Below are 15510 nucleotides of genomic sequence, written 5' to 3' on the forward strand. Positions count from 1 at the left end.
GTTAGGAGAACTGTTTTGATCTTAAAAACCTCCTAGAAGGGCCTCAGGAGTCTCCAGCATTCTCCAAATCATAACTTGAGAATCACTGGTCCATATTAATCATGAAGGTCTCATTCTTTTCACCAGCCATTAGTTTAGGAGTAGACACAGGCCCCAGTTCTAGCCAAGGAAAAGTGAGAGGCAATAATGCTTTGGGGGTGGGGAGGACTTCTAAAGAGCTCCTCACTTCCTAAGGAGACACTAGACAACAGGACCATTATCTACCTCTGGATGGATTAAGGTGGCTGCACATCCAAGACAACAGTCTATCCAAAGATGAAACCAACATGGAAAAATCTCAAAGAAGCAGAGGTACCATGCCTAGAATTTTCCTACCTCTGGACTTCTTGTATGTGAGATAAACTGACAATTGTGTAAGAGGCTATGGGTATACTAAAGAGGGAGCAGATTACTGTAACTTGGGGAACTAGGGACAGCCATGAAGAAAGTAGCACTTGAATTTATATTAAAAAATGAGTGTGGGAGAGGGAATAGGTTGAGGAAACCCTGAGTATGCCAAGTCTATACACACCAATTCTGGATTCTCTAGCTTTCTCTTGTGAAATCAATCTGCCTCTCTTCCCCTCAAGCCTCTCCTCACCCCATCCCACCATATATAATCCTATTCCAGAAACCCAATAGCCTGTAGAAACTTGAAGCAAAGACTATCTTTTATGAGGGAAAGTGACAAAGTTATTTTTTAAATGGTTCTTTATTCATAAACTTGATGCAAGTTTACAAAATTTACTGTACATTGCCAAATAAATCTGCAATGAAAAATAAAGTCCCAAAAAAACCAAAAACCAAAAAAAAAAAAAAAAACAAAGCATGCCGAATGTGCAGCTGTCAATCTGCTAGCCATCAGGATATTAAAGAATTCAATAATGTATTCAAGATTTAGCCTTAGGTTTAAGGAACTTTAATGCTTTAAAGAATTCTGCCTTGTCACTTATCTGAGCAACTGGCAATCAGAACTTTATACAAATGTAACCAAGTGAACAAGAATGCCAGAAAATCTTTTTCTACTGTCTTCTTAACCAAAATAGAAAAAAAAAAAAAAGGAAATTAAACACAATAATGCAGAAGTGCCAAGTCTCTCAGATGTGGTTTACAAAGTTAAAAACTGAGTCTCAAAGCATAAGAAACACTTTTGAACTTTGTAATTGGTTTGTGCAGAAAAAATGTGCTTCTGGATTTCTTTTTAAAAGTGCTTAATAACTAGAGTTTACTTTTAAATCAAATCTGGGTATATAAAAAAATCTACTACCAACCCAACAGGACTGATTCTGGTAAGGCAATAAAATGGAGAGTACACTGATCTAAGTCAGGTTTTATAAAAGAATTAATATATGTAGAGTTCCTATTAGTCTTTCAATGTAAAAGCCATTGTTATGACTATAGCAAAAACTTTAGGTCTCCAAATTACTTTTTGTACTTAACTGTGCAGTTTTTGTTCAAAGAGTCTTTGTGCCAATCACTTTATAAGTTTATTAGTTTACAACTGATTGCAACATCCCGTTAATAAAATGGAAACGTAAAATGACTTAGTATTTAAAATAACTTCAAGCTCTATACTTCAAGCTCTTCTTCATAGTAAATATTGAACCAACAAGAAGCAGATTCAGCCCAGCAAGACTCTGATGCCCCAGTGGAAATGACTACTTACGAGCCTGAATTGGCACAGCCCTGCTTTGCTTTGCCTGAAAAGTACAACTTACTAAAGAGCAAATCTTGGGAAAACAACTCAGATCTTCATAGCCATAAAAAAAAAACTTCAACAGTTTAATAAGTATGTTTCCTGTCATTATTTTGGCAATATCATAAAATGGTTTTAACCTGAAAAAGCTACTGTGATTTAGAACACCTTAAAATTTTCTAAACCAACATTAAACATCAATTAAACTTTTATTGGCTTTAAATGTAACAATATATTGCAAATCCTCATAACACATGAGCTCAAAATGGGAAAGTTGCCCTCAAGTTGCAACTTCAGTAACCTGATGCTGACTTGTCTGCTTAACACATTTCACCTTTCAAAGAAAGAGATGATAAGGAGTGGCCAGTATGTGTATTTATCAGGAAAAATATAGTAAAGGCCCCACTGCTCAGTCCAAGATACCTAAAATGAGAAAAATGGAAAGGCTGTAACTTATATTGGATCAGTTGACAGATTATCCACTAAAATATCTATTAGCTAACATCTTCGGTACTGCTGTTATAGGGGCACTCAAAGCTTGTGTCTGCATGTTGGAAAGATTTTCTTTAAAGCAACATTGGTCCAAACATATAAAAGTCAACACATTTAGCCATCTTCCTTTGGAGGGGTGTACCAGCCTGAAAAAGAATGGGGAAAAAAACAGTTAAAATATTTTAATTCTTAAACCAACTAGGAGAAATGGCATTTTACTAAGGTTAGATACTTTCTCTACCCATAATTTTTCTCTGTAAACCTACTGTAAAAATTAAACTTACACTTGGGTTGGTAACATAGCATTTTGATATTTATGTTCACAATATAAAGTTATTTTCTATGAATAAACTGTACTTGAGTTTTCAACATGAGATCTCTATATTAATGGCATTTCTACCAAAAGAGAACAGTGTGGAAATATTAGGCAACAAGCTAGGTTTCATATTTCATTTCAGTTCAGTATTTGAAAGGAAACCACACTGAAAACAGCTATCCCCCAAACAAAATTCTGGTATTTTAGAATAAGAGGAACTTGGACTGTCATCAGGCAGTGATGTCATTTTACCAGTGAGGGTGCCATCCCAGCAGGTGCACTGATTAAGTGAGTTAAGCCCAAGATCAGATTTAGCAGCAGAAGGTACTAGAAGCCATCTCCTGAATCTGAATCTATTGCTCTTTCACCATAGCTAATTATACACACACCCACACTTTCTCAAATACAGTTTCCATAAACATTTTTGAATGCTGACTACAACATCTAATTTAACAAAAAGTAAGACATAAGAAAAAAATATGTTTCTAAGCTCAACAAAAATATAAGCTCTCTCTAAAAAGGCAAATGAGATTAAGTATTGCTTGGTATGAAATTGCCATTGGAACAGTATGAATATACCAAGATTAGTGAAGCATCCACATGGTTAATGAAGTAGCATACAGGAGTCTCCGGGTCTGTTAATTTATGGTGCTAGATATGATTATTATTATGAAAACTCAGCTTTGTCCTCAAGTTTTTTATCATTTCCCTCTTCAGAACCTTGAAAATTGTTTTGAATACTACTCTTTGAGAAGTAAGCAGTCACTGCAAAAGTGGCAAGTTTGCTCTGTCATTAAAAGTGAGCACACACAAAACACAAATCTTAAGTCATAAACTACCACATTCTAGCAAAGTAAAGAACACTTTACTGTAAATACTCTTGAAGAAAACTACTTCCTATCAATTTACTTACTCTGCACAAAAAAGCATCAGTTTCACTACCCCAGCTACCATGAATATCAGCACTTGGTTATAAAATGCTGTGCGTACACACTACTTGCTTTTTCCTCATGTTCGGCAAGACAGACATCATGCCAATTTTAGAGATGAGGAAACGGAGGCTGAGCGGTAATGGGACTTGCTCAGGGCCACAGAGCTAATGAGTGACACAAATGCCACTTGATAATAGGTCTTCTGATTCCAAGTCTACTTGTTTATTGCCTCACTATTAAGAGACAAAAACTCCAAACATGCATTGTGAAAATAAGCAAAATTTTAAAAGGCCAATAAAGTTTTGAAAGATATTTTAATATTTTTTTTAAATTTACAACTCAAATACTCTTAAGTATAAACTGAAATTAGTACTTTCTTACTTGAATAAATAAATGTGTACAATTGTCAAAAAGCATTAAGTAGTCTGAAGATGTTTCAGAAACTGGTTCATGATGCTGACTGCATTTACTCAGTATTAACAGCAAGAACTCCACCTTTAGAGTTGCCTTTAACTCAATTCCTATCCCAATACCATACATTTCAAGTGAGTAAAGTGATCCATCCCTTAATCTACTCAAAAATCTTGACTGTGACTCAGAGGTTCCCAGGCCAAGTATTTAGGATACAAAGATTTTGAATGAAACACAGTGTGTGTATCCTCAGGTTAAAGTTTTTCACTGTAGTAACTGTACTTTGTAAGAAATTAAAGCAAAAACAGAAGAATAAAACATGATAAATATCAACAGTACATTATGTAAAATTTCATAAATGGCAATAAATACTTATTTAACTAAACATACCATTTTTCTCATGTATCTGTACAATGGAATTATAGGATTGTTGGGCTCTTGCTAGATTATATTGATTCTGAAAGAGAATTATACATGTTATATCAAAACTATAAGTAGATGAAAATCATTACAAATAATTTATGGATGCATCACCACTGTACTTAAAAGAACACAGGAAACTAAGTTATATTTCCATTTCAAAAATAAATTTCTCCATTTCATTATTCTCTACCATTTTAGAGGGACAACAAAACCGAAACTGTTCTCTAGGAAAGATCTACAAAATTCACACTTCATTTTTATAAGTCCTCCTACCATTGCACAAGTACAAGGTTTTATGAATAAAGTTAAAGGATGCTATTTGGATGTAAGTAGAAAAACTCTTCCTCATAACTTCCATCAAAAAAAAAAAAGAACTATAAAATATTACCTTCAGGTAAGGAAACATTAGGCTTTAAGGACTACACATATGAATGACATTTTGAGTTAAAAATCTAAAGAATGTCCAAGTGACATCAAGTCATTACTAAAGGAGTCTTCTTTTGTTAACCTCTAGATTAGAACCTCTTTTAAGGGGCCAAGTTTAGCATTAATTTTATCCCCATGAGTACAACTGGCCTACATCTTAACTTCCAATTAATACATCATAAGCATTCTCCATAGTGGTACACACCTATTATATTATGTCATAGAATTTTTTAATAAATTCACACAGCATAAGAATAAATGTATAAACATATTCTAAGTAACAACTCTCCTTCCTACCTGTCCTGAAACCACCCAGTTCCTCCCCTTATCCACCTTCCTTCTTCTACCCAAATTAACTACTGCTAGTATCCTTGTATATCCTTAAGGTTATACAAGAAAATTAATGTACAGCCTATTGCTGTCAGTCACTGTCCCCTGCTTTTTCCTCTCAACAAACGATAGGTAGCATGACAAAGTAAAAAATTATATCCTCCTGGTTAAATGAGACTTTCATCATTAAGCAGTCGCTAATGCTTTCTGTTCCAAAATCACATTGTTTGATACTGCAGCTACATCACCTTTTTGTTAGTGTATACAGGCAAACCTCATTTTATTGCACTTCACTTTACTGCACCTAGCAGATATTGCCTTTTTTACAATTTGAAGTTTCTGGCAACCCTGCGTTGAGCAGGTCTATAGGCTCCATTTTTCCCAGCAGCACTGGCTCATTTTGTGTGTCTGAAATATTGTGAATTACCAAAATGTGACACAAACTTTTTCATTGCTGTATCTGTTACAGTGATCTGGGATCAGTGATCTTTGGTGTTACTACTACAACTCACTGAAGACTCAGATGATGGTTAGCATTTTTTAGCAGTAAAGTTTTTTTTAATTATGGCATGCACATTGTTTTTTAGACATAAGGCTATTGCACACTTAATAGAGTGCAGTATAGTGTAAATTTTGTATGCACTGGGAAACCAAAAAGTTCATGTGACTTGCTTTATTGTGATACTGGCTTTATTGAAGTAGTAGTCTGGCACTGAACCCATAATAGCTCCAAGGTATGCCTATACTGGCCTATCTTTATCATTCTTCTTTAAAAAAAATTTTTTTTTCAATCTCTTTGTATCCTCACATTTTAAATATACTTCTTGTGACAAACCATAATGGAAAAGAATATGAAAAAGAATATATTTACATATGCATAAATGAATCATTTTGCTGTACAGAAAAAAATTAACACAAAAGAAATTAACACAACATTGTAAATCAACTATACTTCAAAAAAAATTTTTTTAATAAAAATAAATAAATAAAGACGACTTCTTAATTTGAACTGTCTAACTGGTAACTTTAGTCCATTTATATTTGTTATGACTTATTTATTTGGACCTGCTTCTACAACTTCACTTTCTGGTTTCTATTTCTCTCTTTAATGTAATTTTATTATCTCCTCCTGGGATTCGAATAAGACATGTTTTAGACCTCATTCTGATCTCTACCTCTTAACTTCTGCTGTAATGTCTATCCCCCGGTCTCTCTGTGCAACATTCTGAGTTATTTCTTCTAATCAATTAATTCTCTCTTCTGATGTCTAATCTATTGTTTCTCATTTCAACATTTTCAATTTCTATAAATTCTATTTCATTCTTTTTCAGATCTGTCTCATCATTCCTGGTCTTATCGTTTGCTCAATTTTATGATTCTTTTTTCTTTACACTAGATTTTACATATAATTATTCATTTTCTCACAATTCTAGTATCTGCTAATTCCAAAACCTCAAGTCTTTGGGAATATGTAACTCTTATTCATTGTTTCTGCCAGTTCTCATGTATGTTAGGTTGTCTACTTATGTGCTTGTCATCTTTCACTGAATTCATATTTGCTTGATCTTAATCTTTGAGAATCTTACAGGCTTAAATTAGAAATGCTTTCCTCTAAAGATTGTGCCTGCTGCTGATGAGAACTGTGGATACAACTAACATGAGACCACTTTAGTCTCCTTGGAGAATCTCGGGATTATTCAAGGTTCCCAGATTCGGCTCCCCCATCTCGCTCATTTATAATAGAAGACTGGAGTGCTTAGTATAGGTAACAACTTCCCCCAGGAAAAAAAAAAAAAAATCAGTTCTCTCATCTGAATGTGATCACTGACTAGGGGATCCTATAGGTAAATAACTGGAGGTCTATGGGTTGTAGAGAAGACAGATGCCTCTCCTGATTATAGAAATAGCTAGTTAGGGCTGTGTGCTCTAGGACTTCACTATTTAGCTCAACTACCATTACCCTCCAAACAGTGAACAGAAGCTTCTTAGAAGGCACTGTCTTGCCTATCTAAACCCCCAATTCCTGCTAAAAGTCATATGATCAGACCTCTACTTTAGAAGGCTTTCTCACTACTATAGCCTAGAGTTAATGTTACAGCCTATATTCTATTCCATGTTAAATGAATAAGAAAACCAGCTTTGCCAAGATCCTTCTGTCCCAGGCATAGCTGCAGATCCTCAGCTCTATCAATCTGACCCTATCTCCAAATTTCATGTGTGTGGATGGGCAACTTTTTCTGTTTTTCAGTACTTACGTATATTTATCTCATTTTAGTAAGATTTTTTTAGGGTACAAACTCATTTATTTTGAACCAATAGCTGATAGTATTTTTTTATATTTTAAATATTTCTGAATAGTTGTATGGCAAAAAGAAATTCAAATAGCACAAATGATCTACAGTAAAGTCTTCCTCCCAATTCTAACCTGCCCCCTCAATATTTCAACACTCCCTTGTCAGAAATAATCATTATCAGCATTTTCTTGAATATCCTTCCAGAGATATTCTCTGCTTATAAAAGCACATCTATAATATGTCCTTGTCTATCCCTCTTACACAAATGGTAGCGTATTTTTAACTCCATTTAGCACCTTACTTTTTTGATAGTTGTCTTTTTAAAGTTAACACTCAGAGTATTCCCTGCTGAGTATAGAAGGCTGGAAGGTAAAACCCATATTACATCATGCCAAGTTTCTACATTCTTAACTGACATATATTTCTTAATAAGAAAAAAAAAATAGAAGGGTGAGGTTTCACCTTAACAATTAAAAAAATTCACCTTCTAAGACATACTCTAATATGCAAACATATTTAGCTGCCTAACTTGGCACTCTATATAAAATGGTTATATTTACTTGCTAACAAAACTACAATTATGAAAATGTAAAGGTTGAAGCCAATTATATTGAAATTGATTGATTCCAAGGGAATTACAGCACTGAACAAAGATAGCATATTGTTATTACAGAATGTTAAAACTGGAAGAAACTTAAAATATCCAGATCAATTGTATTTCAGGTAAAGATACAGACGCCCAGAGAGGTAAGTTTACAGCATGAGTTATTGGTAAAAATGTTCTTTCAATTACTCAAAAAAATCACTATTCTAAGCCTTTTATATTTTCTCTTAATGAGAAAAACACGCTAATTAAAAAAAAAAAAATGATGAAATTTAACATCAAGTTCTACATACAAATAAATGCCAGGAAGAAAATTTAAAAGACTGGAAGTACACCAAAATGCTAATAGTATTTCTAGACACTCAAATTACAGATGACTTTTTTAGTTTGTATTTGTTTCTACTTTAGAAATTGTATAGTGAGCATAAATTGTCATTTAGAAAAACAAAGTTTTGATGTTCTAATACATCATTCTATTGCCACATTTAAAATACCTAAAATATATACACTGTTAAGAAACACTAGTTAAACGTAGTTATAAGCAATTCACTACTTTTCAATTAACTTCTAGATTTTATACAAAATGGCACTTTGTTCTAATGCAAAGAAATAGCTGTTTAAAAAGCTAAAAGTAAGTTATTTTATAATATTATCCCAAGTATATAATTCTGTAAAACAGCCTTTTCAATTTTTTGCTTCCCCTGTGAGTTAAGATTCTAGTGGGCTCATGATTTGATGTGCAATACAGTTATAAATACCTATTTAGATTTAGTACTATTTGGATAAGCATTTAATACAAAATTTACAAGGAAATTTAGGAACATCCAGATTTTTTTAAATGTCAGGTCAGGATGATTTCCATCACATATTTTTCCAAAACATACTAACTTCAGAGTACATCCTTAAGTGTCCACTTAAGTGTTTATAGATAACTACAATTAGACATGAAAAGATATTTCTGATACAGTAAGTGAATAAAGAAAAGAACTCAGTGGTTAAGAGCAGAGACTAACGGCCAGAAAGTCTGGTTCCAATCCTCACTCTGTCACCTGTGACCTTAGACGAGGTACCTAACTTCTGTGTACTTCAGTTTCCTCATCTATAAAATGAGGACAATAACAGTACCTACTTTTAGGTTATTAAGAGGACTGAAAGTTAATACAAATAAAAAGTTTAGATTACAGCCTAGCACGCATATGCTCACTGGGAATTAACTATTACAACATAATCTCAATTTTTGGAAACTTACAACTACATATAATTTTTTACTTATTAGTATATATAAACCAATAATAAATTTTAAATTATAGACATATTTAACTATAGTAGAAATAACAAAGACTAAGAGAACAGAAAGAAGCCTCAGAAGATAACAGGAAATATATCTTATAGTTTATGTGACATTCTTAATAAAAGTACCTTATTTGCGCCAAATTGCACTCTGGCTTTGCCTTTGACTAAGGTGGCATTGATTTGCATGATGACCGATTCTATTGAATAGGCACTGCTCCAGCCCTACAGAAAGAAGAAAACACTTTTTTAAAACACAATGATATTCCTGATTCCCAGTTAGGAAAGCTTAAGAAAATGGCATATAATGACTCAATAATAGCAAATTAATGTTAAGAAGTTTGTGGTCAAGGAGTAAAAGTAAAGTTGGACCATTTCCAAAATCTTACAAAAAAAGAAGCAAAGCAAACCAACATTCGAAGTGCTAAAAATGAGCAAATTACAACTTTAAATATACATCCCTCTTATTGCCCATCCTAGCATAGATTAAGCAGCAAGTACAACGTCATTTTACTAGTTTAAAAAGCTTTCATTATTAAAAGTAGGTGCTATTAGCAAAAAACAAAAATTATGTTAAAGTAGGTACTATTACAAGGAGCTTTGTCCACTTAGAATCTAATTTACATAGTTAAAACACTCTATGGTTGAAAAACACGAGCACCATAAGAAAAGAGTCACCTGTTTTGTGAGTAGTTCCATGCATAATGCTCCACCACCCAACACGTACCTTAAAAAGAAAAAGGAATCATACAAAATTCTCTAGATCTTGGTATTCCTTCTTCATCAATTTTTAAAGTACCATTACTAAGAAAGTATGCATACAAGTAAAGATTAGAAGATAACATGCAAAAATGAAAATAGTTGTTAGAGTTACAGGACTACGGGTAATTCTAAAATTCTGATGTCATCATCTAAATGTCTTCTTTTTTTTTTTAAATAATGGTTCTTAATAACAGAAGACTTTTAAGGTATCAGAAACTAAGAACTTGGCCCTAAATATTCCAGAGAATGGGGGCAGGAGAAAAATTTCCTTATATGGCCTTCAACTGTTCTACTCATCCAAAGATTTCTCCACCATCATGTTACACAGCCAAGAGTTCTTCCTCTGACAGGAGTGACTTTACCCTATCTATAATAATGAACATCTGCATTTATATTTATAGTTAAAATTTTTTTTCATTCTGTTTTGAAGATCAAATGGTTCTGACCATGGAGCCCCTCTCTGGGACTCCCTTATTTCTCTTCCCAGTCCTGAGGACTGTTCTCTGAACCAACAATTACTGGGGATTTCCCAGATCTCCCTTAGGAAATCATTATTTAGATCAAGATTCTTCAGCCTTGTAATACTTTCTCAAACAAAGTAATTCGTCCTTTAATGTTAAACTTTAAAACACATTAGGATTTCCCTGGTGGCGCTGTGGTTAAGAATCCGCCTGCCAATGCAGGGGACACGGGTTCGAGCCCTAGGTCTGGGAAGATCCCACATGCCACGGAGTAACTAAGCCCATGCGCCACAACTACTGAGTCTGTGCTCTGGAGCCTGCGAGCCACAACTACTGAGCCCATGTGCCACAACTACTGAAGCCCGTGTGCTTAAACCCCGTGCTCCGCAACAAGAGAAGCTACTGCAATGAGAAGCCTGCGCACCGCAACAAAGAGTAGCCCCCGCTCGCCACAACTAGAGAAAGCCCGCGCGCAGCAAAGAAGACCCAATGCAGCCAAAAATAAATAAATAAAAATTAAAAACTAAATTTATTTTTAAAAAAAGAGCTCGAATCTTTAAAAAAAAACATTAAATATCATGCTTAAAATCAAAGGTATGGTAATTACAGAAGAAAAACTGTGGTAATATTGAAAATACATAAGGTAAGACCACTGATCAGGTCTAGGTGAAAAGTGAGTCTACCACAAATTTTTTTTGTCCTCTGGGACTTTGCCCATGCCTTTCCCTTCCTTGCCTGAGATTCCCACTGCTGCCTACTCTTCCAAATGCCATATTCCCCCCTGCCCCATAAAACTTTCCAAGACTATTCTAGCCAGCAAATTTTGCATTCTGGCTAACCAAATGCATCCTTGTGTTGACTAAACCAAATTACAGAGAAGTAAGCAATCTAAAAACGTCTACTGTAGACCATTAGTAAAAACAGTTACAGTGAAGTTATTCACTAACATAAAGTAGTCAGTAACTACCCCCATCCTGAAGAATTTAGGCAACTGTCTCTCTTACTTGCTTGTCCCAACTTCTGGGAACTTTCAAAGTAAAAGTCTAATACGAAGGAAAGAAAAACACTCCAAAAAATTAAATTAGGGAGGAGAATCATGGGATTTTAAACTTTGTATATTCTCTTATGTTCCTGAAACTCAGAAATCTGTCTCCAATTCTTTGAATCTCCCACTGGGCTCAAAGTGCATCTTGTACATAGTCAGCTTTAAATAAGCACTTGCTGATTTAACAGAATTACAAGATCCAAGTTCTCATTGGGATTTTGGCCCCTCCAAAACTGCTCAAAGTCTAGTAATCTGTTAATGAGTTAACACTCATTACACTCATTGGTCCTTACACTTCAGAAATGCTAAAGAGAAACATTTTAGCAAAAGGAGATGTGTAGACAACACTGAGTTACCAATTATCTAACCACCACCTTCCCTTTTAGCACCCCACTCTTCATTTTGGGGTGGAGAGTCTTGTCAGGAGGGAAGAAGGGAAGTTTTCATACTTGTAGATCAAAAGAAAGTACATTTTCTACAAGCACATAATAGCTACAAAAATGTTTGTTGGATGTCTAACACAAGACAGAAGTAGTTCTAGTACCTATACAAAAAGTGAGCTAAGTATATATTAATGCATATTAAACTTTTCCTTAATATACACTTACTAAACTTTTCCTTAATATATACTGTCAGCAGCATTTACACCTAAAAGAAGTAGCCAATTCTACTTTTGTACTGTATCATTTCATCAACTCTACTTCTGTACTGTATCATTTTATCAATATGTGTTCCAAACGCTTATTGCGCTTTGCCTCCAAACAAAGAGTTCCTGCTGAATATTGAGACAATGCAAGAACATTAGAAAAAAAAAATAATCTAAGAGTCATCTAAAGATAAAAGCCATACACATGGGCATAGTTAATATTTTCAACTTAAAAAAATTTTCAGTTGCCAAAGTTGTATAGCAAACACTATCCTAAGCTCAGCCTCTTCAGGCATTCAATTTATAGAATTTTTGTTTTACTAGGAGGTTCCTGCAAGAATGTTTGCCAGCTAACCTCCCCACCCACAGTCTATGATGATCACTTAATTGCTTTGAGGGGACAACAGATACCATTAATCAGTACTTAAAGGGACAACAAGTAACATTAATCATACAACATGATTCTTAAATCATACAACATGATCCAAAAAACTGAGATGAGAAATAAAATTTTTATATTATAGTCAAATTCTTGATAATGACATTAAAAAAAAAAAGGCAGGCTTATCAGCCCACATAAAACAATCATAATCCTCCCCTTTCGAGGTAAGGAAAGGGGCCATGGATTCTAAGAATAGAGCCCTAAGAGAGGGATAAAGAAAATGCTGACATTTAAAACCAGATTCTTAAGATAATGTTCTCTCAATACAGACAGAAACAACCCATGGTCATCTAGAAGTAGAAGTATTTTCTTTGTGGATGACTGGGACACAAAGAATACTTCTTATTATATCAACCAATAAAGCATCTTCAGTTGCCTACAAACAGCTCTCTCACAATGTATTGTATTATCATCAAATAATCCTTCGGATTCTCACTACACTACACCCTGGACTAAGCAAGAAAGATGGTCAAGTTTCGATGGCTCAATAAAATAGCTCATAAAAATATCAGTGGACTGGGAATTGTATATTACCCTAAACTGCCTACATCTTGCTAACTTACTATATTTTCCTATCTCATTCATTCATTCAAAAATATCTACTGCATATATAGTATGTATGCTAAAGCACTGAACCAGACACAGAGCATACAATGAAGAAAACTGACATGACCCTGCCTTCATGATGTTTACAATCCAGTAAAGATTACAGATGTTAAACAAATAAACAATAAAGTGGGGGATGGAGACCCAGAGTTCTGTGAGAAGGAAAAACCAGGAGGCTTATTTTAAATTTGGTGGTCAGGAACAGCATATCTAAGAGTGACACACAGGCTGAGACCTGCAGGAATTGAAGTGTGGGTGGGAATAACATTCCAGGCAGAGGAAATGTATATGGAAGTCATGAGGAAAGAGTCTGCTCGGTACTAGGGGCTGAAAGACAACTAGTGGGGCATTAGTTCAGAGAGGGAAAGTGTGGTAACAAGATGACTGAAGAGGGAAGCAAGGGCAAGATCACAGAGGGCGTGTAGAATATGGTAAGGACATCAACCTGTAGGAGCAGTGGGAAGACATGGGAAGAGCTTAAGCAGGGGAGCAACATAATCAGAACAAATTTGTAAAAGCTCACTCTAGAGAAGCTTTATGAATGAGGGAACAGAAGCAGGAGTCGATCAGGAATCCTCTGAAGTGATGCAAGTGGGAACTGATGGTGGTAGCAACAAAAATGGAGACAAGTAATTGGATCTGAGAACTCTTTAAAAGGGAGAATCAAAGGAAAATGAGGAAAAGGTGATGTAAAGAATGACTCCTAGGTTCATTAATTAAGATAAGCAAGACTGGGGAAGGGAAACTGAAAAGAAGATGGGTTCAAGTTTTTGTCCTGAATAGTCTGAGGTGCCTGTATAAGAGACATTCAAGTAGAGGTGTCAAGAAGGCAGAAGAACATTGGAAGCAGAAAAGACATAGGGATGTGAGATACGTACCTGGGAGTCACTGGCACATAGAAATATTTCAAAAGCCATGGGAGATTTTTCGACAAATCATGCTAGAGCAACTGGACATTAGGCAAAAATCTATGACCTACACCTCATACCTTATGCAAAAATTAATTCAGAATGATTCACAGACTTATCTATAAACTGTAAAACCTTGAGGGAAAAAAGGTAGGAGAAAATCTTTGGGATCTAGGACTAGGCAAAGAGTTCTTAGATTTGACACCAAAAGCATAATCTATAAAAGGAGAAACATCTATAAATTTGACTTCATCAAAGCTAAAATATTTTGTTCTACAAAAGATTCTGTTAAGAAGATGAAATGAAGCTATATACTAGAAGAAATTAAAAAACCACATATCCAGCAAAGGACTATTATGTAGAATATATTTTTAAAACTTTCAAAATTCAACGAAATACAATCCAATTAGAAAATTGGCAAAAGACATGAACAAATATCTCTTGGAAGAGTATATAAAGCTGTCAGATAAGTACATGAAGATATTCAACACTGGGGAATATTAGGGAAAGCAACTTAAAACCACAATGAGACATCACTACACACCTAACAGAATGCCTATAATAAAAACAAGTGACATCACCAAATGCTGGCAAGGATGTGGAGAAAGTGTGTCACTCACACATTCTTGGTAGGAATGTAAAATGGTAAAGCCACTCTGGAAAACAGTTTCGTAGTTTCTTTAAAAACTCTATACGCAATGACCATATGATCCAGCAATTGCACTCCTGGACTTGTATCCCAGAGAAAGGACAATACATTCACAAAAAAACACCTGTACACAACTATTCATAGCAGCTTTATTTGTAATACCCAAACACTGAAATCAGTCTAGAAGTCCTAAAGCAGGTTACTGGTTAACCAGACTGTGGTACATGGTGCACCATGGACTACTACTCAGCAATAAAAAGGAACAAAGTAGTCAGGCACTTAGATGACTCTCCAAGGAATTATGAGTTAAAAAAAAAAGCTAATCCCTAAAGGTTGCAATCCAAAAATGTATGCTTCCATTTATGTAAATTTTTTTTGAAATGACAAAATACTAAGAATGCAGGACAGATTAGTGGTTGCCAGGAATTAAGGGAAGAGGGAGCATTAGAGGAAAATGGTGGTTTAAAGGGGCCTCAGGAAGGCTCCTCATGGTGTTGGAACTGTTCAGTACCTTGACTGTGGTGGTGGATACACAAACCTACTCAATATAGAACTTAATACACACATACACACACATGAGTTATAAGTAAAACTGGGAAAAACTGAATAATCTCTACTTATCGTATCACTATCTCTGTATCAATGTCTCATACTGTATCACTGCCTCCTCGTAATATTATACTACAGCTTTGCAAAAATGTTACCACTGGGGAAACTAGGCAAAGGGTACAAGGTATC

At 34.7% G+C, this 15510-nt stretch overlaps 1 protein-coding gene across 3 annotated transcripts in view; it reads right to left on the minus strand.

The window, feature by feature from the left end:
• Positions 1-1925: 1925 nt before the first annotated feature.
• Positions 1926-15510, minus strand: part of UBE2Q2 (ubiquitin conjugating enzyme E2 Q2) — a 68277-nt gene continuing 54692 nt past the window's right edge. For all 3 annotated transcript variants that reach the window (XM_082387039.1, XM_082387040.1, XM_082387038.1), the window contains 4 exons: positions 9932-9980; positions 9383-9478; positions 4277-4343; positions 1926-2373 (listed from right to left, as the gene is read on the minus strand). In XM_082387039.1, coding sequence (XP_082243165.1) covers positions 2342-2373; positions 4277-4343; positions 9383-9478; positions 9932-9980 — 244 coding nt within the window. In that variant the 3' untranslated portion in view covers positions 1926-2341. The remainder of the gene's footprint in view (positions 2374-4276; positions 4344-9382; positions 9479-9931; positions 9981-15510) is intronic.

This window comes from Balaenoptera borealis (genome assembly GCF_965194805.1).
Source record: "Balaenoptera borealis genome assembly, chromosome: 3".
NCBI classification, from domain to species: Eukaryota; Metazoa; Chordata; class Mammalia; order Artiodactyla; family Balaenopteridae; genus Balaenoptera; species Balaenoptera borealis.